At 30.9% G+C, this 25,419-nt stretch overlaps 3 protein-coding genes across 3 annotated transcripts; all 3 read left to right on the top strand.

Moving 5' to 3' along the window:
* Window positions 1-4,887: 4,887 nt before the first annotated feature.
* Window positions 4,888-6,877, top strand: LOC114190639 (protein LAZY 1-like). Its single transcript, XM_028079600.2, has 5 exons — window positions 4,888-5,073; window positions 5,159-5,225; window positions 5,305-6,062; window positions 6,169-6,439; window positions 6,520-6,877. Exons 1-5 carry the CDS (start codon window positions 5,068-5,070, stop codon window positions 6,537-6,539), a joined length of 1,122 nt encoding a protein of 373 aa, XP_027935401.2. The 5' UTR covers window positions 4,888-5,067; the 3' UTR covers window positions 6,540-6,877.
* Window positions 6,878-10,596: 3,719 nt separating this feature from the next.
* Window positions 10,597-12,628, top strand: LOC114190107 (UPF0235 protein At5g63440). Its single transcript, XM_028078875.2, has 5 exons — window positions 10,597-10,810; window positions 10,888-11,253; window positions 11,672-11,760; window positions 12,038-12,106; window positions 12,281-12,628. Exons 1-5 carry the CDS (start codon window positions 10,696-10,698, stop codon window positions 12,338-12,340), a joined length of 699 nt encoding a protein of 232 aa, XP_027934676.1. The 5' UTR covers window positions 10,597-10,695; the 3' UTR covers window positions 12,341-12,628.
* Window positions 12,629-14,449: 1,821 nt separating this feature from the next.
* PWD (chloroplastidic phosphoglucan, water dikinase (ATGWD3)) lies at window positions 14,450-24,357 on the top strand. Its single transcript, XM_028078447.2, has 19 exons — window positions 14,450-14,832; window positions 14,904-15,513; window positions 15,619-15,705; window positions 15,786-15,917; window positions 16,599-16,724; window positions 16,817-16,995; window positions 17,715-17,799; window positions 19,222-19,386; window positions 19,493-19,545; window positions 19,977-20,185; window positions 20,280-20,398; window positions 20,842-20,912; window positions 21,103-21,220; window positions 21,857-21,943; window positions 22,023-22,109; window positions 22,197-22,273; window positions 22,422-22,572; window positions 22,751-22,868; window positions 23,106-24,357. Exons 1-19 carry the CDS (start codon window positions 14,642-14,644, stop codon window positions 24,008-24,010), a joined length of 3,570 nt encoding a protein of 1,189 aa, XP_027934248.2. The 5' UTR covers window positions 14,450-14,641; the 3' UTR covers window positions 24,011-24,357.
* Window positions 24,358-25,419: the final 1,062 nt, after the last annotated feature.

The raw sequence follows: 25,419 nt of genomic DNA, 5'->3' as shown, positions 1-25,419 counted from the left end.
TCTCATTATTTTATTTAAATATTTTTATTATTTAAAAAATAAAATAAAAAAATAACTTGATGGGTGTCGATTAATAAAAATATTAAAGTCATCAAAGAAAAATTAAAAATTAAAAAAAGAGTTTAGTATTATATTATTATTGAAATACAATAGATTTATGATTTTCTTATTACGATATATACTTTTTTTACTAAATTAGTATGAATTATAATTATGATTTTAGAAGTTCTTTTGTAGAATTAGTATAAACAATAATTATATTTTTTATCTAAATTAGTATAATCTTAAATTATGAAATTTAAATTTTTGTATTTTTCTATGCATATGCTAAAATATGTATAATTTTATACATTATCTTAGACTACATTATGAACATCATTCTATAAAATTAATTAGTTTAAGTGGAAAAAATGAAGAATTTTTTTATTTAATTAAAAGATAATTTATATATTAAAAATATAATTTGTCCAAATTTCGTCAAAATCTTTAATAGGAATTCACTAGGAGGATTCAACAACAATTATAATACTTGAATTTGACTCAGATAAAAGATTGTGATTATCTCCAACAAAAAAATTTAAGACAATGAGTTTGATGTTATTTCTTATGTATTGTTAAACTTTTTCATGCCCAGTTAATATGAGACTTAAACTTATAAATATAAATTTTTCTATTATTTTCTTCTAATGATATTTAATTTTAATGTAATATTTTCTTCCCCTAATATTTATATTACCAAAATAAATTATCCTTAACCTCATTGATATGATATGTTAAATATATTATGGTACTCTTCTTGATTTTTTTTTTCTTATCACGTATAAGAGAAATTTAATAGATAACCTAATAAATTTTAGTTCAATTTGAACTAGTTTCACGGCCTAAGTCTCCCTGTTATAAAATATATAAATTAATTTAAAAGGTTTTAGTTTTAATTAATTATCAATCTTTTGAATAAACTTTTGGTTACTTTTTTTAACAGTTTGATTATGAACACCCGCTAAATATATGTTGATAGAGAAATAAATATTAAAGGAGATTAGTATATGATTTAATAAGTTTTTTCTATCATTAAAATTGGATAAATATATTGAATATAGATTCATACTTACTTCACCCCTCTCAGGTACAATACTATGTCACCCATCTTATGTGTATTTATATTTACATTGCAGTTCAAACTCGTTTTTTAAAATCAAAGTTGCTGTCCTATAAATATATGGATAAACTATTTATATTCTCTAGTGCCAGAAAATTCGCACTCACAAATTTAGTTTAAAAAAAAACACATCTCTCCTCATTTTTTAACATTCCTTATTTTATTAATGTTCTTGTGGAAGAGATATAAGGGAACATAAATATTGTCTTACCTCCATCTTTAACCTCTTAAGTTAGCTCTTTCTCGACTTCTACATGTCATCTGCTAGCAGAAAGTCTCTCAAAGTCAAATCTCAGAGAGGATTAATGAAGAACGTCCCTTTAATTGGTGGGGTTCACGTGTATTTATAGAGTTATTAATTATGTTTATCGTCTTTTGTGGGCTGGGCCAATGTTTGGATTCTAGATGGGTCTGTACTTGGCCTAGACCCTGTGTTAGTGTTCGTTGGTACTAGGGACCTTGTTTGTGACATTCTAAATTTTGTGTTATCGACTTATATTACATATTGTATTGGGCGGCTTGGGCCACTATGTTCTACTTAAATGATTATCGATTTATTAATTTTATTTGTGGAACTATGCCTAAACAGTCTTAGCCGTGTACTTGCCTTAGTCCGCCTAGGTATAGTACAATTAATAAAAGTCGGCCTTCATCTTTATACTTCTAATAAACTAACACTTACTTCACTTATTTTATTTTAAAATAACATATTTACTAAAACATGAATAAACAATTTATACAAAAACAAAATTTAAAATATAAAATTGTTCTCGTATTTCCTAACATTGTATTTTAATATAAATTTCAAATTAAAAAAATTAAAATACACTATTTGAATTGTTTAATTTTTTTAAATCATTTTATTTGAATAAAATAATAAGTTTATTAAATTTTGATTTTATTATTTAATATTAATTATAAAAAAATGAACAATTATAGAAATTCACAAAGTACTAGTTTATGCTGTTTCTTAAAACAATTTTTGCCAAAACATTTTTTAGCTACCATTGATAAGGGTTTCTTTTTGTTGATGTTGATCATAGTTGTTTTTATTGATATTAATCTATGTTGTTATTTTTTTTAAGTCGTTGGTCAAAATTATTTTTTTATCAATTTTATAAAAAAGTTTCAAAGTAACATCGATAGAAAACAATCTTCATCAAGATTGACTAAAATTATTTTCCTAAAACATCAAAGAAAACAATATTAACTTTGATTAAAAATAAGTTCAATCTACGCATAAAAGATTAATATCACTCTTAATTCAAAACCTTAAAATAATGGGTTTATGGATCTTCATCCTTATATAATACTTAACTTTCTTAATTTGACTCAATATAGGACTTAGACTCATACATGAATTTCTAATAATAAATAATATCTACAAATATCGACCACCGAAAACTATAATCCTAATAGGTCCAAAAAGAACAAACTTGGTATTGGTTGAAAATTAATTTTATGAACATTGGTCGAAACAAATTCAAATTAACATCAATAAAGAGCTAATTTTTATTCACAACAATGGATAAATAATCCCAACTGGCATCAGTAAAAATTTACCCTAGTTGATATAAACTTGAAAAATTGTATTTAATATTGATAAAAGAAAAACACTTTTGAGGTTGATACAAAAAGCTTTGATCAATGTTAATAAAAAATAATATTGGTTTATATCAATAATCATGAGATATTGACCGAAAAAATCATCATAATTGATTGTAATTGGAAAGAAACTCTAGCTAATATCAATTCAAAAATATGTTGATCTAATAATGTTTCGACCTTGATCGAACCAACGACATCTCAACCGAAATCATAAAATATATTTTAATCTTGATCAAGTTCTTACGAATAAATATAAAGAAAATAAACATACATATAGAGTAAATATGAAAAAAAAAATCTTATCTTTTAAATAAAATTTAAATTTTATAATTTAAAATAATTAAATTACTCTTAAATTTATCAAATTACATTTTTTTTTAATTTAATCGTTCAATCAATAATTTTTTTCTTCATAAAACATTTCAAACTCTTTCATTTTATGAAGTTGCTTTAAGAAATTTTCATCCAACACACTTTAAGATAGAAACAATCCACACTACAGAAAATTTAGAGTCAATAATAGTAAAAAAAAAATCTTACATTGCACAAATATATTTTTTACACTTGCCAAACTTACAAAAACAGTAACATTCTTCTAATTAATAATAAATATAATGAAGAAAGCATGTGGGTCAATCAAATTATTTCCAAAGACATAATGAACCCGTTTCAGGAAACAATTAAGCAAAAATCTGCTGTTATTAATTCGTTGTGACAATCTTGTCGGTAAGCGGAATAATAAAGAAGAAATTAAAAGGTGATTTAAGATCACCATATCCATCTCTGCAAGTAGGTTACACTAAATTAACAATGCTCTCAAACTTTATTTTATCATAGTAACAAGCGTATTTAATAAAATTACTTTTTAATATAAAACTTAAATTATATAACTAATTAATAATATATTTTATATACAAAATGAATTTTATTTATACAATAAAACTTATGAAAGTATTTTAATTTACCAAGTTAGAAGTTTATCATAGAAAACAATGAAAAGATCCTCATCAGTGGATTATGAGCTAATAACACAACAAAACTTACATTACCTTTTATTTATATATATTAATAGTTAGCTAACTTTTGAGATATAATTTTCCGAACACTTGTGTTATTACACCTTCACAAAGGGACACACTTAATCTCCAATACATAATTTCGAATTGAAAATTCATATAAATTACGTAAGTTTTATAAAAAAATTTAGCTAATAAAACGTAAATTTTACTTTATTGTAGCTCTTTACCTTTTTATAAATAATGTTTTTAAAATACGAATAAATGTTGTATCAATTGAAATTTGATATAAGAGAATCAAACTATATATTATAGTTTCCCATTTTATAAAAAAATCTTAAAACACTGAGATATATCATGATCCTTTAAGATAGAAAAATTATTTTTTAACAAAGTTTTTCTAAATTTTTTTTAATAATGTACATATGACTGCACCTTAATGGATGAAAGAAAGGTTTGATGTGAGAAGAGAAACGTTGTTGAAAAACAAATTTTATCAAAGTATCGTAATTCCTTAAAGTAAGATTGTAAGGAAGAGCTTTCCAACGTTTTTTTTATGATAATTCAAATAGAGTATAATGTGGTTAGTACCTTTACATATACCTCATTAATTTTGTATATAGTATTACATTAAGCAATTGGTGAATTAAAAAATTGATAGAAAACAACATAAGGAGTTGATGGTTATGAATGGTAGTTTTGAAAAGTTGATGTTGGGTGGGTAAGTAGTTGAAAGTGAAGGAGATGAAGCTAGGCAGATAGTGTTAAAAGTTGTGTGTGTGAAGGAAGAGAGAGAGAGAGATTTATTTCCTTAATTATATGATACAAATAATAATAATGCATGGGTTGGGAGCAAACACATTAACTTCTGGGTCTGCTAATGTACAACACACCACACCACACCTCACACACATATACATAGCCATATGATATGCATGTGCATGCATGCATTGTGAAGTTAAAATGGAAAAGGGGAGGCATTTGGACTCAACAAATCAATCGGAAGCTGAATTTTACTTACATATATATGACCAAACATCGATGGATATATGAATTATTATGTGCCTCACAGTTATTGTCCACCTTCCACATGATCGGATTAACATTGTTTAGGACCCCACAACCCATAAGGTTATGTGAATGTTGACATAGAATAACAAACAATCTTGTAACTATCTCTATGTTTTTCTCCTTTTATCACATACACATAATAACCAACCTCCCTTCTGGAATGCATCATTTCTTTCTCTCATCACTTTTCCTCACAACTCTCTCAAACAAAGGATGAAGGTGAGTAAAGATCATGAATTATTGTAGGATTATGCATGTATAATATTCTTCTAATTCTATACTCACCCACTTTTCTTTGCTCCAGTTACTTGGGTGGATGCACAGAAAATTTCGCCAGAATACCGCTGAACCCTTCAAAGACTTGGTCATCGGTAACTTTCGTTTCATATCATTCGGCTACAATTTTCACTCTACTTTGATTAATTAATTACATCTGCTTTTGTGTTAAAGGGACTTGTGATGATGAACACAACTACCCGAATCCCAAAGGAAGCTTTGGGAATTACAAACATGTGAAACAAAGTCAGAAAGAGCAGACGATAAGAAAATCTTTCGCTGGTGTGGAAGACGATGAGTACGACGAAGATTCAGCGGGTGCCATGTACGAGCTCTTCCACGGCTTCCTGGCGATTGGAACCCTGGGTTCGGAGCCCTCGACAACGCCAACATTTGCCATATCTGTGGAGAACATAACCGAAAAGGAAGATGAAGTCACTGAGAACGAACTGAAGCTGATAAACGACGAGCTAGAGAAAGTTCTGGGAGCGGATGATGAGTCGTCGTGTGGGAGAAACAGCCATGTGAGCAATGGGAGAAGCAGCCATGGAAGCATAATAACGCTGAGCGGGAAGCCGTTGTTGGAAGGTGGAGGAGAGTCAAACGGGAATGGAAGTGCCGTTTGCCCACTTCAGGGGTATCTGTTTGGATCGGCGATTGAGTTGTCAGAAACCACAACCGTGGCTGTGGCAAAGCAGAAGGAGCACAGGACTTCGCTCGGCGAGCTGTTCCAGCGAACCAAGCTGGCTGAGGAGAGCATTGGAGGAAATAATAAGGATGATAACAAGAGAACCGAGAGGGAAGCAGACAAATCTGCCATGCATCTCATGAAAAAAAAGCTCAAGAAAAGAATGCTTCACACTTCTTCCCGAACCTCCTCCACTGCACAGCCTCCTGTTGATTCTGCTTCAGCTGAGAGAAAACTGCATAAGGTGCACTTTCACATTCTTCTTTCTCTTCTTCACACACACACCTATTTCCTCTATACTTTCTTAAGCAACGGCACTTAATTCAATGTTTTCCGATTGTGGGTCGCAGATTCTGCATATGTTTCACAGAAAAGTTCACCCTGAAAATTGTACGGGTGCACAGAAGTGTGATAAATACCAAAAGAATGAGAACAAGAAGAAAACAATGAATGAGGTGGTGCAGGGAGAGGACGATATAATGATACACCCCAAAAGAGCAGTGTCAAAGGAAAACATCATGCGACAATATTATAAGATCCAACCAAATCCATTCCACTTTGCTCTTGGCTGTGAAGATTCATCTGACAATAAGGAGCACTGGATCAAAACAGATGCTGATTGTAAGAATGCAATTACGAATATCATAAATTATAATTCTGAAATACGTATATCATGAATGAGACTTTTAATTATACTGCAGACTTGGTGTTGGAGCTCTGAAGATGGAACACTGATGTTGGGCTGCAGCAGCAATATATGATATGATATTGAAAAGAGTACGTTTGGGAGAAGAAGTAAATAAGAGAGGTAGTCCCTCTAATTACCTCTTAGTAGTGTATACAATATAGTAATAATTAATAATAGACAGTATCTGTGGTTGAAATAAAATTGTGAATGATGTATAAATGAAGTATATAAAAGATAATGTATGTATATGGTGTGCAATGCAAGGACAAAAGAAACATTGGAGATTGAAAGGAGTGGTAGAAGACCATTATATATGTGTGTGCAGAGTATCTCAGTTGTTTATTTCTATGGATCTTTATGTTTGTTTCAAACTTACAACCTTATGTGTTTGGCTGCCTAGTCCTACATTCAATTCCATTCTATTATCTATTCACTATTCACTCCATATATAATACATTCCAATAAATAGATCATAAAACATTCATTATTAATTAACATTAATTATATATATGCTTAATTATTTATTACTAAATAAAGTCAAAATTATTTTTTCATAATATAATTCCATTACATTGATCTTTCTATTTAATATGTTTGATTGATGAGAGAGATAGAGAGAGACAGCGATGGAAGATTGTTTCCACATTTAGGGATGACAACGGGGCGGGAATGAGTTTCGTTATCTTATATCATCTCTATAAAAAAAAAAAGTCATCATCTTTCCCATCCACATATCCAAACTCAACGGGTATAAAATTTTTATCTCATCCCCATCCCCATCGGTAATGAGTATAATCTCTTACCCATACCCGTACATGTTTTCTAACTACTTCAATATTAATCTTTATAAAAGAAAAAAAATTACGGTAAAAGAAACATAATATTATCAAATCTTCAATATTAGGACGACGATCGTTTCTTCCATATCAAATACTTTGAAATAAATTATAATTGTTTACATTTTATATTAGAATACCAAATAAAATTTCATGAGAACCAAAACATTTATTAAATTTGTAAACTACAAACATTAATCAAACTTAGTTGATAAAATTAAAAAATATTTTAAAAAATATATAAAAGGAAAACAAATATTCAAATTAAAATATATTTTAAATGTTTGTTTACTTCAATTTTTTAAATTCTAATGAATATCTTTTTTATACACTAATAAAAATTATAATACACCACTTGATCAAAATGACATAGAACAAATAATAAACATAATAATAAAATTTTGACATAGATTTTGTATCTTTTGAACTCCAATATATGTTGGATAGTGACAAAAAAAATTTATGGCAATTACATTAAATTTTTATATTATAGTAAATAAAAGTTATTTATACAATTAAAGTGAAAAAATTACAGTATGATTGATAATGAGTTAGGAAATAAAAAATAATTATATATAATATGTCAAAATATTATTCTACATGATGAAAATAAATAATAAATAAAAATATTAAAAATTTAACAAATGTGTGTCTTAGAAATAATTTGAGAGACTATTGAAAGAAATCACACAAAAGGAATCAAATGTATAATTAAGGGTATAATAAAATGAAAAATACCTTAGAGATCTATTTTTTTTTTCAAATATCAACATACATACTCAAAGTTGAAAAAAAATGAAAATTATTTTAACAAAACAAAAGAGTTCTTCAAATTAAACAAAAATTAATAATAATAAGTAAATAAATTTTTTTATATTACCTTAAATTGACAGTATTAAACATTCTCATGTGAAAGGAAAATATATAATAAAGAAAAATAGTAAAAAATAATAGAAATATTCAAATGTGAGGCGTAAATTTTTTTTAATTGACATACATCATTTTAACATAATTACGTAAAGGTTATAATAAGATAAAAAATATATTGGAGATGTGAATGAGTTTCATGACAAACCAAATAATTAAAAAAAATAAAAAATAGAAAAAATATATATAGGATTATTTAATTAATTGTGAATATTTTAATAATTTAAACCAGGACAAAAATATGACGGGGACAAGTATTGTGGCGGGATATGTATATCCCATACTCATCCTCATACCCAATTGAAAAAGTTAGAGATTCTCCATACCCATACTCAGTTAATGCGGGAATTTCCCGTCAAAACAGGGACGGATTTGGACAATATTCACAGGGACGAGTTTATTTGTCATCTCTATCCATATTATTTTGTAAAAAATAATTAAACAAAATGTACCATAATCCACTACCTTACGTATAAAGTTTGGGATGTATTTAATTGAAGAGAATTTATCTTTGTAAATTTTACGTTAATAAATTATTATTTAAATATTATAATTATTTATTTATTTTCAAAGTTTAAATATCAAAATGTATAAATTTCGAGACTAAGAACGTATTCAAAAGATTAAGATTTATTATAAAGATAGTATAATATTTGTGTTAAAGTTGTTATTGCTTTTAAAATCTGAATAAAACACTTATTTAAAAGTTGTAAATACTTATTGGAGGATGAAGATGATAACGAATATTTATACATAACTCCATCCTGCCGTATATCATTGCTTTCAATCACTAAAATATTATATAATATTCATATAATTATATTTTTTTAAAATTTGAAATAGAAAAATGAAATTATATATTATTTTGACATTAAATATATAAAAATATCATATTTTATTTATTATTATTTTATTAATATTTTAAATATTGAAGAGGTAGATAAGAATGAAAGTAATAAACATATCTCTTGATAGGAACGAGGTGAAAAGATCTATATCTTTTACATATAAAAATGTGAATGCATTTTTACAAAAATACAATTTTTTAATTTACTAAAATGACAACTTTTAAAAAAAATAAGTGATATGAATAAGTTGTGTCTCGATTTTACTGTGAAGAAGTTATTTATAATAGGATGACACAACATTAATACAAAATATTTTTAAATTGATGTTATATTAATGTAGTATAATTTTAGTTCAGTATATATTAAATTAAAATTTTGTCAGAATTAAACATCTATATTTCATTTTTGGTATAAATCATGTGAGAGTGACACAATTTCAACTTAAAATTGTACAAGATGACATAACTTTAACTTTTAAAATGCTCTAAAGTAGAATTATTAACGTCGACACGACTTTTTTACAATAAATTCATGTCATATTGACATAATTTTTTTATAATAAAATTATATCACTTTAACCTAACTTGTTTACATAAAGTTGTCTAGCCTTAAAACAACTTGCTGGTATATATAATATTTTTAAAAGTTGTTTATTTTAATAAATTTTGTAGTATTTTTAAAAGTTATTTATTTTAATAAATTTTAAAAGAATCACATTACTTTAGTAAAATAACATAAGAAGAACGAAAGAATTTAGGTTAAACAAATATTATTTCAATCCATTTAAACATTACTTGTATTTATTATTTTAAATATCTATAAAAACGGAATCTGATAAATCAAAAGAATGTTAAAAGTGCCATTAAGACATTAATTAAGGAATCATTAATCTATATTGATATCATTATTTTTACATTAAAAACTGAAATAATGAAATACATTAACCAAAATAGCATAAATGCATATTACATATTTTTTTAAAGACAAAAATACATTTTAAAATTTTAAACAATAATTTTTTATACAAAATAAAGATTTTGGAATTTTTAAAGTCTCTGTTCAAATTAATACTTTAATTATTTCTTCTTTTATAATTTTAGATGTTCAACACTATTTTTTTTTCTTATTTTTTTATTAATATAAACTTTCTTATGTTTAATTATATTTAATTTTTAATAATATTAAAATATATTTATTTTATTATTTAATTTTTATCAATAAATATTAAATAAAATATAGAACATACTGTATAATATTTATGAGTATTTTTGTCATTTAACTAAAATAAAATTGTATCAATAGTTTGTTAAATCAAATTTTAGTTAATATTACATTTAATTATGTATTTTTATAAGATTTTGTATGTATTAACTATTCTTGACCGGCAGGTCAGCGAGAGCAATCTCGAAATGAAATGATGGAAATGTTTCTCGTGGCTTCCCGCAAAGAGAATAATAAATAATTAGTGGGCAAGGCCTGGCCCAAATAAAGATAGTGGGCAAGGCCCAGGCAATTCATTATTAGTCTCTTAGTTACGAAGGCTAAGGCGGCGCGGTGGTGGTGGTTAGCGGAAGAGAAATGCCGAAGAGAACAACGCACACGTACTCAAGCGAGGATGCGGCTCCGGAGGGTCCACACTCCGATCTCTTCGTCTATTACTGCAAGCACTGCGCTTCCCATGTCCTCATCACTGGTTCGTTTCTTCCGTTCTCAATTCTCAATTTCTCCGTTTCGTATCTCTGTCTCAATTCTTCTTTCGTCCACGCGAAGATACCCAATTGCAGAAAATGCCCAAAAGGAAAACCGACAAAGCTTATGTACTCGACAAGACCAAACATCTCGCCCGATTCAACATTCACCACGCCGGAAAAGTTCTCCTAAAGAGAGGCGAGGGCAAATTGGAGAAACAATACCGCATGAACTGTATGGGCTGTGGTCTTTTCGTTTGTTATCGCGCCGAACACGATTTCGACTCTTCCTCTCTCATCTATGTCCTTGATGGTGCCCTCAGCACTGTTGCTGCCGAAACCAACCCCCAGGATGCCCCCGTTCCACCTTGTATATCGCAGCTTGAAGGAGGCCTTGTTCAGGTTGCTATAGAAGTTGAAGATCGTGCACAACGTTCAGCAATCACCAGTACCCTTTCTCTTCCCTAGTAATTTCATCTACATATGCTCCACATCCCACTTTCTCTGCTTTTCGGGCTACATATGCAAATCTCTCATTCATTATCTTTTGAAAACCCCATGTGCTTCCATATTTCTATGCTTCCCACCCTCTCATATTTTCATGGATAGATTAAGAAACAGTATGGTATTATGGAACAATGATGTTTTGGAGGCCTTAATTAAGAAGAGGAAATCAAAATGGAGCTAAAATGAGAAATTTAAGAATAAATGCGCACATTTTCATCCACATTGTACCATAGAGTTGTAACTTGCTCTATATAATGCAATGCTTGCAGTACATTTACTGTGGAATGTCATATAATTTCTTGATAAAATCCCCGATGAATCTTGAGGATTAAATTTATATTGTTTTTTTGCTGTATCAGGAGTAAATGCCGATGATGTTCGAGTCACTGTTGCTGCTCCTGCTGCCCGTGGAGAGGCCAACAACGAACTTTTGGAATTTATGGGAAAAGTATATTTAAAACCCTCTTTGTTTCTTTTTTTATTGGATGTGGGTTTTGTCTTAACATCAAGGTTGTTTACCTTGTGACTCTGTGGTCACGGGATCCGGTTGCAAAGATGGCCTTTCTTCTTAGCTGCCTAGTGCCTACACTACACATGATCCTCCTTGAACTCTCAGGACTTTTTTTGTGGCCCTTTTATGTTATTTTGTCTCTTTGCTCAATCTTTCCCTTTGGCAGAAGACAACTGTAGCACTGACAACTTTCTGCTACACATTTTTTACATAGGTTTTGGGTTTGAGATTGAGTCAGATGACTCTTCAGAGAGGATGGAATAACAAATCAAAGCTCCTTGTGGTGAGTTACATTATTATCAAGTATACCAAGCATTCACATTGATATGAATTTGGGCTTCTTTCCAAACGATTCTATTCTGAATAATCTTATCAATTCCACTGGCTTAATTATTCTTGTTTCCCTCCTATAACATTGTCCCTTTGTAATTATTTTCGCATTTGACGACCGTTTCAGGTGGAGGATTTGACTGCTAGACAAGTTTATGAGAAGCTTTTGGAGGCTGTGCAACCTTAACGTTGTTTGTTTAGCTTTAGTATCCATGGTATCTGTCTGGCTTCTGTGAGGTTCATTTGCATTTCCCATATTAAGCCAGGTTGAATCTCATTTTTTATGGAAAAACGAGTGAGGTTTAACTTTTTCAGTTGTAATGTTGTTTATTAGATTCTCAACAAAGCATGGCTACGGTGCAATAGAAACCTTATTTGTCATGCTCATGTACTATAAACACTTGATTGGACGGCATTAAGTGAACAAAATCTACCTGGTTAAGAAACGCATCAATATCTTTCTCTTTTTTCGAAATATCAAGGGTAAATTATGTATTGCACTCTACTTTCACAGTTTGTTAAATATTTTTTAATAAGGTAATATTTTGACCCACTTTTAACTCATTATCCTAATTAATTTTTAATTATTTATTTTGATTATTTTTAGTGGTGTGATATAATAATTAAAGGATGATTAGAGTAGTGGATTAAATATGGATAAAAAAATATCAAAATATCATTATTTTTATAATTTGGGTCACTTAATTTTTTTCTTCTTAAAGTTGGTTTATTGTAAAATATTATTTAGTTTTAATTATTGTTGTTTATCTAGCTCATGTCAATAGAATTCAGTATGATATAGGAGAACTGTCCAAATTTAATTTTGATATGTTATCTGCGTAGTTTTTATATTATTTACTAATTAGAAATTGTTTTAAAAATTGTAATTTGAGCTTGTCGCATTCAGATTCTTTAAGTTTACCATTTGAGTTTTATAAAGAAATTTCGGTGGAGCATGTGAAGCCTGTAGAATTTAAGACTCTTATACTGTACAAAATAGTATCTTAAATTGTAAGTAATTTTTCAAGTTAAAATATAAGTACAAATTATAAAATTATAAGTTTTATAGATTATTTTATCAATAGAAGACCTAATAATCTTAAGTTTTTATAAATCTGAATTTTTTAATTGAGTTCTAAATAATTATTTTTAATTTATCGAGTATTTGGAATTTTTAAAATATTAGAAGACAAAATTTCTAATGGATTTAAATAAATGTAAGTTTACAACACATAAGTTAATTAATTATTTTAAATTATAATTTACATTTTTTATTTTTGCAATCAATAATTTTATTATTAAACAATTTAAAATGTTATTAATTTTAAATCACAAATTTTATTATACAAGAAATTAATATTTTTAAAAATTACAATATTATTTAATAAATAATTGTTACATGTTATTTTATGACCAACCACATCATAATGTAATTTATTATATTATTTAACATGTTATTTAATTAACGTAATAAATTATTAAAATTATTACGATATTTAATAAATTTGTAAAATTTTATCGCGAACTATACTACTTTGATTTATATTTACAAACTCAAAGTAAATAATTTATTTCAATAAATAGTGAATAGTATGTCATCTTAAATAAATTTATTGAAAAACGAGCTACTTTGAATAAAAGTTTAACTGTTATGTCATTTTTGTAATAAAATCAAATCCCAATTTATTTATTAGTTTTAGGATAACATTTTTATATACATTAGCAGGTTAAAAGGGGTTCATACAAAAGTATTATTAATAGTTATCTTAATTTTAATGTATAAAAATAAGGTAATATTTTCGTTGTTTTTCTTCTATTTTTCTGCAATTTTTCTACCTACCGTAACTGAATTGTATCAATTAAAATATTGTAACTAACAATACTCATTATTTAAAGGAAATTATTTATAATTTCTTATTGTATAATATTTGCTAAAACAATGAAACTATCTGCATTTAACATTTTTACTAAAGTAAATTGTATTAATGATTAATTTAATCTCTGCTCAAATCTGTGATGTCTTTAAAATATAAATTTTTTAATATATAAAAATTAGTTTCTTGAAGATATACTAAGACAGAACGAAGCGATCTAATAAAAGTAGATAGTTTTATCATTTTTATGATATTAAAAAATGTTGGAAACCTTTATCGTTTTGTTATTTAATATTAAAAGCATGTATATTTATGTGGTAGGAACATTTATAATGAAGATTTACAATAAATGAAGGTGGCATCCCATCCCGTGTTGTCTTCTTGGGGCACCAGTTGCAGTGTTGATGATAAGGAGATGTGTTTGAGCCTTGGAAGGGAAGGATATTTAGGGAAATTTAATAAAGTGTTTGGAGGCACGTGTTAAGGAGTTGAGAGGGAATGGGTGTGCACGTGTGAAATGCTCACACTCCAAAATATCATCATCTTCTTGATCTTGAGTAAAGAGGAAGAGGAGAAGGAAGAAGAAGAAGAAGAGTAGAAGTTAGTTTTACGTAATGGATTCTCTGCGTGTGTATGCGTCTACCATGCGCCCATGCTTCTGTGTGTGTGCCCATCCCTCCACTCCCACTTCTTCCTACAAGACCCATCTCAGATTCGTTCTTCCATCGCTCCTTCCCCTGCGCCCTCTCCGTCTCCGCTTGCCTCCGCCACTCTCCGCTCTCTCCTCCCCCCAAACCCAAACCAGGTCATTCTCTCTCTTTAATGCTTCTTTTTTATTGCTTACTCCTTCCAACTGACTACTCCCATCAATGCCAGGGACCAAGAACAAGAACAAGGAAACGGTAATCCTTCTTCCGTCTCCATGGACCGCAAAGTTCGTCTGCAAGTTCGATTAGATCACCAAGTTCAATTTGGCGATCACGTTGTCGTCCGAGGATCCGCCAAGGAATTAGGATCATGGAACAAGAATGTTCCCTTGAACTGGACCGAAAATGGATGGGTGTGCAACTTGGAATTTAGAGGGACCGATCACATTGAGTTTAAATTCGTCACTGTCAAAAAGGACTCAACTTTGGTCTGGGAAGGGGGGGAAAACAGAGTGCTGAAGTTGCCCGTGGCAGGTAATTTTACCACCGTCGCTACATGGGACGCAACCCAACAAAATTTGGAGCTGCAACCTTGCGATGAACAACCACAACTACAGGAGGAGGTAGGTAATGCATACGATGCTGCTACTTCTTCTGTTTCTGAAAAGGCAGAGCCAAGTCCCTTTGTAGGTCAGTGGCAAGGTAAACCTGTTTCTTTCATGCGATCCAACGAGCATCGATCCCATGAAACACACATGAAATGGGACACTTCAGGTCTTCATGGCGTGCCTCTCAAATTGGTTCAAGCCGACCAAAATGCCAGGAATTGGTGGAGAAAGGTACTTTACTTCATAATACTCCTTTCCCTCAGTGCCTTCTTTAGAAACCAGTACCTTTCCTTCTTAATCAGCATATTAACTTTATCCATAATTTTCACTTTGAAGCTTGATATCGTACGTGATATTATAGCTGAAGGTTTGCAAGGGGAAGATCGATTGGAGGCTCTCTTGTACTCAGCTATCTATCTAAAGGTCTTGTTCTGTCTTTTTCATTCAATCATCCATGTTCTTCTTTTACCATCTTCTGAGCCCTTCTTACATTATCTGTGCAGTGGATAAACACGGGGCAAATAACTTGTTTTGAAGATGGAGGTCACCACCGCCCCAATAGGCATGCTGAGATTTCAAGGCTTATATTTCGTGAACTAGAGCGACACACTACTCGGAAGGATATATCTCCACAGGTGATCTATTATTACTTTTGACTGTGGATCATGTGGTCCTGATTGCATTATAGATGTTGCCGATGTTTAACAAAAGTTATATGAGGGTGGGTATTTATGTCATAGGTTCTACATTGCAGTATATTTTACATGTGTTAGTGTATTTTACATAGGAGAAAAAAGTTGGATGAAAAAGTTATATAAACTTTTCTAGAAGTTCAAATTAATTTATGCATAAAGTTATCTCTTATCTGTTTTTTCTTAAACCTCTCTTTGCCTTGTACTTAAGTTAATCTTAATTTCTGTAGAAATTTATTTCATTGTTCTTGTTTTCTTCTCTTAAAAGCATTTATGGAGAAGTTTATTCAAACAAACTCTTATTTATATTTTTTGAGGATAGCATTATAGTTCAAAATTCAGTCAATTAGTTTCACATCTTCTTAATACTTTCCTTGTCTTTTTTGTTTTAAACTTTTGTAGCAATTGTTCTGATTTAAATTATTTGCTTAGTTCAGCCATGTCCTTTAAAATGTCTGACATACAATCAATGTTAGACGTCCGGGAATTGGAAATTTTTGTTTAAAAGTGTTTTTGAAAACTTGATATAATATTCCTATACATTTACCACCTTTTTTATATCTTGCTGTCCAGTAAAATTTAAGCCTTATTTCTTTCATTTACCATATTTTCATTAACATACAGGAAGTTCTAGTCATCCGAAAGATTCATCCATGTTTGCCATCATTCAAGGCAGAATTCACTGCATCTGTACCTCTTACTCGAATTAGAGATATTGCTCATCGAAATGACATCCCACATGACCTTAAGGTTTTTCTCTTCATAGTACATAAAGTATGAAATCTCATTGCCGTTCAATGTTAATAATAGGTCAACTTTTATCTGTGTTGTTTATTGCCCAGTTACAAATTAAGCATACAATACAAAACAAGCTTCACCGAAATGCTGGGCCTGAAGATTTGGTTGCTACAGAAGCTATGCTTGCTAAAATCACAAAAAACCCTGGAGAATACAGTGAACCGTTTGTAAAGGAATTCAAAATATTTCATCTAGAACTCAAAGACTTCTTCAATGCTGGCAGGTTTGACATGAATATGCAGAAGTTTTGGCTTCTTCTTCACATCAATTTCTCTTTTTATAATTTAAACATTATGTAGTTTTCTCTCAAAAACTCCCCATCATTATAATTTAAACTGCATGAACTTTTACTGTTAGCAGCAAAGTATTCATTATGAAGTAATCAGATTTTCCTTAAGTCAGAAAATCAACCGGTTAACACTATGTAATAGTTTTTCATTTTATGAGGTCCCATGTTCAATTCCGTTGGAAGCAACTTGCTGTAGAGGCTCCAATTAAAATGGTGATTAAATGAATTAGTCTCCTACATTGTAGAGCATGGGGAGTGTCGTACACTCCACATGTAGAGAAGCTGCTTTAGACTATAGAACTTGTAGGCTGTTCCAAGCAAGGTCACTAGACTAAATCTTCTTGTGCGAGGGCTTGTCATCTCTTGTGAATCCTGCAGTAGTTTGACAGGGTTTGGGGGGGAGGGTGGCAGAGGGGAGCCAACATTGAAGTATACTACATTTCCAGGATATTTTCAAATAATTTGGGTTTGTGTTTAATTAGTGACTGAAAGATCAGGATTGTTCACTTTTGAGTCAACATATTGTTCACTTTTGAGTCAACATAGTGTACTAAATTTCAAGGATATATTCAAATCATTTAAACTTGTATATACTAGTACTGGAAAATCATAATTTGATGCTTTCACGAATGGCTTCGTCATGTTGCGTGCAGTCTTGCTGAACAGCTAGAATCAATTCAGGAATCTATGGATGAATATGGCATTTCAGCACTTAATTCATTCTTGGAGTGCAAAAAGGTAAATTTTCCTGTTCTGATTTTCTTGCATTTATATTTCTTGATTTGGTCTCAATGTTTGCCACTAGAGTAAACTAATTATGGAGTAAGATGTCAGCTGACTCATGGTAGAATAATTAGTTGTTAGTGAGTTAGCATGTTGGGAGATGAGATACTCGGGAAATGATTAATTGCAATTTGTAGCCTTTCTGACAATTGTTGGGTTTTGATCTCTTGGGCTTCAATTGTGATAAGTGGGTCTCAAGCTTTCTTCCATTCATAATCAGGTCTTTTCATCTAGAATTCATCCAAAACTTAAAAAAATTAGTTGGTGCGGCAACCTACACATTACCCAAATAACCTGAAATGGAGCTCTAACTGCATTAACTCAATTGTCGTGTTGACAATGCTTGAGGGTAAATTATTGTTTTAAAGATAGCAATGAACGGCATAAGGAATGACTTAAATATTGAATGCAACTAGGATGGAGAGGGACTTGATTTTAAGCAGGAGAAACCTTTGAGGGACAAAATTGCACAATTGATGGCGGAGTAAGAATGTAATTAAGTAGTTAGAAAAATAAGTAATTTTTCATATAAATAAGAAAAAGTGTGTGCAAGGGAAGGACATGTTGTCAATTAGTGAGGGAATAGGATCTTTTGGGCATTCTGCGGTGTTTGTGTTGAAATTTGTAAACTGGGGAGTACTTCCTCACTTTCTAATAAATGATATTAGGTTCCTATCAACATTAATCAAAACTTTACACCATGTATTTCAACTGCAAATGAACAGTGTAATAATACTGACATTTTAGTTTTTTTCCTGAGAATCAAAAAGGCCCTAGGTAGTAGAACATGATGGGATGTTGGGATCCAATAGTAATTATGGTACTCTAGTCCACATTGGAGGTATGGAATAAGGTCTTGGACTCTCCTGCTGTAATGGATAACTTTTGTAGTGTGGTTCTTTCATAAGATTAGGAGTGTAAATTGATTGTATGCAGAAGCAATCTGACCAGTCTGTTATGGTGCTTGTACTGTAAGATTGAATTTTACATTTATAATTTTTTCCTCCAAAAGTCCTTATCCTCGTCCTTATCATTATTTTCATATCTTCAAGAATGGAACTTGAATTTACGATAGACGAATTGATTTAGGATAATACTTACCATATTCAATGATGCATTATCCTCTCAACCATTTTTCTCTCTCCATTCTCTTTAGTTGAAATACTTCTCAACAAATTATACATGTAGCATAAGAATCATGAAGGTAAAATTTTGAGGTTGTCAAGCTCTAGTTTGGATAAGAATCCTCTCTCCTTCCCCTTTTCATTGGGGGTGGGTGTAAATACTTAGCAATTATCTTATTCATGTGATTGTGGTTCTCAGTTGTTCTGATAGTGGCATATACTGATAAGGGACAATGTTTTGTAAATTTTCCAGAATATGGATACTGCAGCAGAATCAACCGCTGCCACAGAAGATGTAATTAAACTTTTATTTAAAACAATGGAATCTTTAAATGTTCTGAGAGAAACTATTGTAAAGGGTCTTGAAAGTGGCCTCAGGAATGATGCTCCAGATTCTGCAATAGCTATGCGTCAAAAGGTGACACTAGTTTGATTCAATCAATTAGCCAGACTTTGCATTTGATTTTCTTTAATAAAAATGATGGAACATCTTTTGATTCTCATCTTGTTTGGGGGAGGTACAGTGGCGCCTCTGTGAGATCGGGCTTGAGGATTACTCATTTGTTCTTTTAAGCAGGTTTTTGTCCTACCTTATTCTTAATTAAATTACTTTGTGAAATTGTCAGATACTCATAAGTTGAATGAATTTTTATGAAATATACGAAGGACACATGTTGTGAAAGGCATGGAGTACTTGTTAACTACTTAAACAGTAGTAGATAATACTAGAATATAGTGCATAATACTCAGTGCATTAAGATACATGTTTATTAGACCTCAAAGTTAGCTAAAGAATTATATAAATCATCTAATACTTTAAAAGGGCAAAAAATAAGGGTAAAATATAATAATGCAGTGAAGTCAAGCCACTTGATAAGGATGTATCATTGAACTGTGTAGAACTTCTTTGATGGACTTATGAAAATTTTCCAGCCAAAAGCTACTTGTAGATTGTATGACAAGGCCTTTCTATTAGTATCACATTAACTTCTAAACACATATGAATAGATTTCTCAACGAGCTTGAAGTTGTGGGAGGTGCTAGTTGGCTGGCCGCAAATGTGCAGTCAAAAAATGTAAACATGTGGAATGATCCACTTGGGGCCCTTATAATTGGAATCCACCAGCTGAAGTTATCTGGTTGGAAGCCAGAAGAGTGTGGTGCTATTGAAAATGAACTCATTGCCTGGAGTAAAAGAGGCCTTAATGAAAGAGAAGGTAACTTTCTTGGGTCCCTTCTCTGTTGTTTTTTAAAATCATTGTAAACAGTGTTGACTAAGTTTCATTTTAAATGTACTCCCTTTTATTCCAGGAAATGAAGATGGCAAGACAATTTGGACATTGAGACTGAAAGCTACTCTTGATAGATCAAAGAGGCTAACTGATGAATATACTGAAGAACTTCTTAAGATATTCCCTCAGAAAGTCGAGGTTAGAAAGTATTATTATGACGAGGATTTTAGTGGCCTGCAATTTCAATGCCTGGTGCCAAAGGATACTAAATAAATATGACATAAAATGAAGCCGAGATGCAACCAAGACCAGGGATTACACAAATTTAAAAAGTCTGCTCACTGGAAATATATAATTAAATAAGCATAGTTTGTTGGTCTTAATAACACCCTTAATAGTTGTGATGTGTGACCTAAAAATATTTTTGAAATAATTATTATACAACCTTTAGCCAGAAAGGAATCAGAACATGAGTGAAATTCAATTCAGAGAGAGGTATTTGGTTGTAGTTCTTCCTTCGTCTCAAAGTTAAATAATGTATGCCTCGTGATACTGGTACTGTTTAGTTTTCACAGTTGGACTCCTTCAATTTAAATGCATATATCTTGAAATACACAAACTTGTTGTTTTAAATGTTGCAGATACTAGGTAAAGCTCTTGGAATACCTGAAAACAGTGTCAGGACATATACAGAAGCAGAGATTCGAGCTGGGTATGTTAATGCATTGTCCTTCATATTTCTCTTTTGGTTACATTGTCCTTCAGGAAATATTCTAAAGCTTTTTCACCACTATCTGTGATTTTCCTTCATGATTATTCCTCAACTACAGATTTCGTTACCAAACTTAAGGAGTATATTATGAATATACATATTATCTGACTTTTCTGCTGTACATTTTCAGTGTGATTTTCCAGGTTTCAAAACTATCTACGCTTCTTCTAAAAGCTGTTAGAAGTACCCTTGGTTCTCAAGGTTGGGATGTTCTTGTTCCAGGAGCTGCTTTAGGAAAATTGGTTCAGGTACCACTACCAAGTTGCATCTAGAAATATCATGGACAATGCTATTATAATATTTACTGTGTTCTTCTGAGTATGAGAGAGAAACCTTTTATACAAAACCCTTAATGCATTTACAGAAGTAATTCATCCCTTGCGTAAATATCTTAAAAGGTAATTTATCCTTACACTAAAACTACTGCAAGATAGAGCTTAAGTGGTAATCCAGCATAACTTCAAGTCACAAATATTATGGTGTATTTTTTTTCATACATCAATACTTGACCATCAATATATTTTTTTACTGCAAAGAGAACTTGCAGCGTATAGCATATTTGTGTTGAAGTAATTGAACCGAAAGACAGATATCATATCTCTCCAGATCCTTCATTCCATAGTCTTTCATCACCCATCATGGATAAAAACCTCTGAAACTTCACTCTTTGGTTGATAAAGTCCACGAAAGCAGTTACTAATAAGAAGGAGACACATGGTGTAATAAAGAAATCCAAGAGATCAAGTAATTCCGTACTATCAATTATCATACAGAAGTCTGCAAGTTGAGGAAAGACGGAAAAAAAAAAAAAAACAAATGGATACTAACAAGGGTAGGGATATCCTCATTCTTGACTAACATGAGTGTGGGTTTCTTTGAGCTAGGTTGAAAGAATTGTTCCTGGTTCACTACCATCATCAGTGGAAGGACCTATTATCCTTGTAGTTAACAAAGCTGATGGTGACGAAGAGGTAACTACATATATATTTGTATTTGAGAGTATATGGAAATATTAAAATATTAATATTTATAAGTTCATTACAATGACAGGTAACAGCTGCTGGGAGGAACATAGTGGGAGTTATACTTCAGCAAGAACTGCCTCACTTGTCTCATCTTGGTGTTAGGGCACGACAGGCCAGTCTTCTTTTTAAGTATCCAATCAATGATTTTAATGTTTGAATATCTACAATATGACATTCGTACTGCTATTGTTTATTACAGGAAAAAGTCGTCTTTGTCACATGTGAAGATGAAGAAAATGTTGCTGATATACAAAGGCTGATTGGGTCATATGTGAGGTTATATGTTCAGAAAATTTTCGCATCCATTATTAATTGTTTTTAAAACCGAACCATTTCTTTTTTGGTATTTTGACATGATCTTTTGAGCAAGATCTAACGGTATAATGGTTTCAATTTTCTCTCCTGCTTCAATTTAACTTTTCAGATTGGAAGCATCAACTGCCGGTGTTAATCTGAAGTTATCCTCTTTGGTTGGCACTGATGACAATTCTTCCATTAGAAGTTCTTCTGATGACAATGTTTCTGGAGTTGAAGTTCCTTCTTTCTCTTCTAGTAGAATCGCAAATTCTGATCAGGTAGAGAATGATAAATTATTCACTTTTTTTGGCTTTGTTGATATTTTAGAGATAACTTCCAGGTTGGTGCAAATGATGAGGTTTTCTTATGAAAAAGTATTTACTCTCTTTCTTATTCAAGTACCATTGTCTTAAATCTTCATAAAATTTGCCTCTGATGAATAATTATTCTTTTCAGATCAAGAGTGCTTCTTCTGGCGGAGTCATCTTGCTTCCTGATGCAGAAATACAGACATCAGGTGCAAAGGCTGCCGCATGTGGTCGCTTATCATCACTGTCTGAAGTTTCTGATAAAGGTGAGATTTTTTTAACTTAAAATGATAGTGCTATTATATTACTGTGTTGGCACCACAAACAAAAAGTTAAGATTCAATAAAAGCAACGAGTTGCATAACTATGTCTGACCATGGATATCGAAACGAGTAACTTCAACTCAAGTAGGGCCATTATTTTATCTTTCAGATGATATATTCGTTATGGAATAATACATTGTCCTGTTTAAGACATTTCTGAGTCTGATTTTTGAATGACAGTTTACAGTGATCAGGGAGTTCCTGCTTCGTTTCGAGTTCCTTCTGGGGCAGTTTTACCATTTGGTTCGATGGAATTGGAGCTAGAGAAGAGTAACTCCACCGAAGCATTCAGGTCTATCCTGGAAAAGATAGAAACCGCAAAACTAGAGGGTGGTGAACTTGATGATCTGTGCCATCAACTCCAGGAATTAATTTCTTCCCTCAAGTTACGGAAAGAAATGATTGAAAGCATTGGGAAAATATTCCCAAGCAATGCACATTTAATTGTTCGATCCAGTGCCAACGTTGAGGACTTAGCTGGAATGTCAGCAGCTGGACTTTATGAATCAATACCCAATGTGAGTCCTTCCAATCCAACAGTTTTTGCAAATGCCGTTAGCAAAGTATGGGCTTCACTGTACACTCGGAGAGCAGTGTTGAGCCGGCGTGCTGCTGGTGTACCTCAGAAGGAAGCTTCAATGGCAGTTCTGATCCAAGAAATGCTTTCACCAGATCTATCATTTGTGCTGCATACTGTGAGCCCAACAAAGCAGGATAATAATTTGGTGGAGGCTGAGATTGCTTCTGGGCTTGGTGAAACTCTGGCTTCTGGAACAAGGGGTACACCATGGCGTTTATCATCGGGTAAATTTGACGGGCAAGTGCAAACCCTAGCTTTTGCTAACTTGAGTGAGGAATTGCTGGTACGAGGTGCAGGGCCTGCAGATGGGGAGGTTATCCGTTTGATCGTTGATTACAGCAAGAAACCACTGACAGTTGACTCGGCTTTCCGTAGACAACTTGGTCAACGCCTCTGTGCAGTTGGGTTTTTCCTGGAGAGAAAGTTCGGTTGCCCACAGGATGTGGAAGGATGTCTTGTTGGAAAAGACATCTTTATCGTACAGACAAGGCCCCAACCCCTGTAGCTGTTGCTGGGAATCTCTTCCACTGCACATTCAATTCAATACAATACAATATAGAAAGCATATACATATTTGTTTATGGCACCAGGCTCCAGGCTCCAGTATTGTCGTCACTGCAATGGTTGAATATGAAGTGAAGTCACCCCTACCATTGTATCTGGTGTAAAATATGTAGATTTATTTCCTCAGAGACATTTTTCTGACTTCATACTAGCTCAAAACTTAGCCCCACCATAAATCTTAGTTTACTTTAAAGGCCTAGCTTTCATATTGGATACCTTGTACTCATTTATCGAAATAAAGTCTCGTTTTCAAATTTAATAAATAAAAAATATGTAAATGAGTGAAAATCTTTGTCGTACACTTGTCTTCATGTTATTAAAAAATCATTGGGTCATTCTTAAATATTAATAAAAAAAAGTTAAAAATATACATATTTATTTATCATTTCATTTTCTTTCTCTTATCATAACTTGTCTTTTTCTCTCCATTTAATTATATTAAGAGTGTAATTAAAAATATATTATCTTAAAATTTTAAAAGTGAAAGGTAAAAAAAATGTAAATGTAGTTTTTATATTTATTTGCCAAAAGAAATCATATTCAAATTAGATTAAGAAATAAACTAAATAATAAGAAATAAATAACACTGAATAATCAAATGAGAAGGGGGCAGATTCACATCACTAAGCAAACCATATATAAATAACATCACAAAAAATAATTACATATAACATTAAATAATTAAACAAGATAAGTTTGAGATTTTTCACATTTTCGCCACAACAAAAAATAATAAAATTATTATTGGTATAATTATAACAATAAATTTAAATAATTTTTATAATTTTATTGTTGATAACTTTTTATCTTTTTATAGATAAGTTATTTTAGTTTGAAAAATAGTCAAGTTTTAGAAAAAAAATCGTTAAATTAAGAATAACTATTAAATTTAAAGAAAATAGTCATTTAAAAAATAAAATTAATAAAATAGTTATTTTAATTTAAAAAATATTAAAGCATAAAATTAGAAACTCTTTATGTAATAATAAAGATAGATAATGTTCAATAACTAAATAAGATACAATTACAAATGTGCATAGAGTAAATATAATTATAAATAACATAAGTAATTAAACAAAATAATATGAGAAACATTTTTTTGAACAAAGATAATTAGGAATGTAAGGTTTTTCTTGCTATTTTAATATTTTTCTCTTAGGTAGTGTTTGTTTCGAGACTTGAACTATCGGTAAGAATAGATTTTTATTCGTTAAGAGTGTTTGTTTTAGATGATTCAGAAGGATATATGAGAATAAATGTGAAGGGATAGAGACAAGAATTTAACTTGACATTTTAAAAAAATATAAATGAATGTACACTTCACTTTCAATATTTGATTAACATGACTTC

Source organism: Vigna unguiculata, chromosome 7 (assembly GCF_037176805.1).
Source record: "Vigna unguiculata cultivar grain cowpea cultivar isolate G323 ecotype 2 chromosome 7, ASM3717680v1, whole genome shotgun sequence".
Taxonomy (NCBI): domain Eukaryota; kingdom Viridiplantae; phylum Streptophyta; class Magnoliopsida; order Fabales; family Fabaceae; genus Vigna; species Vigna unguiculata.
This window is presented reverse-complemented; position numbering and strand designations above follow the sequence as displayed.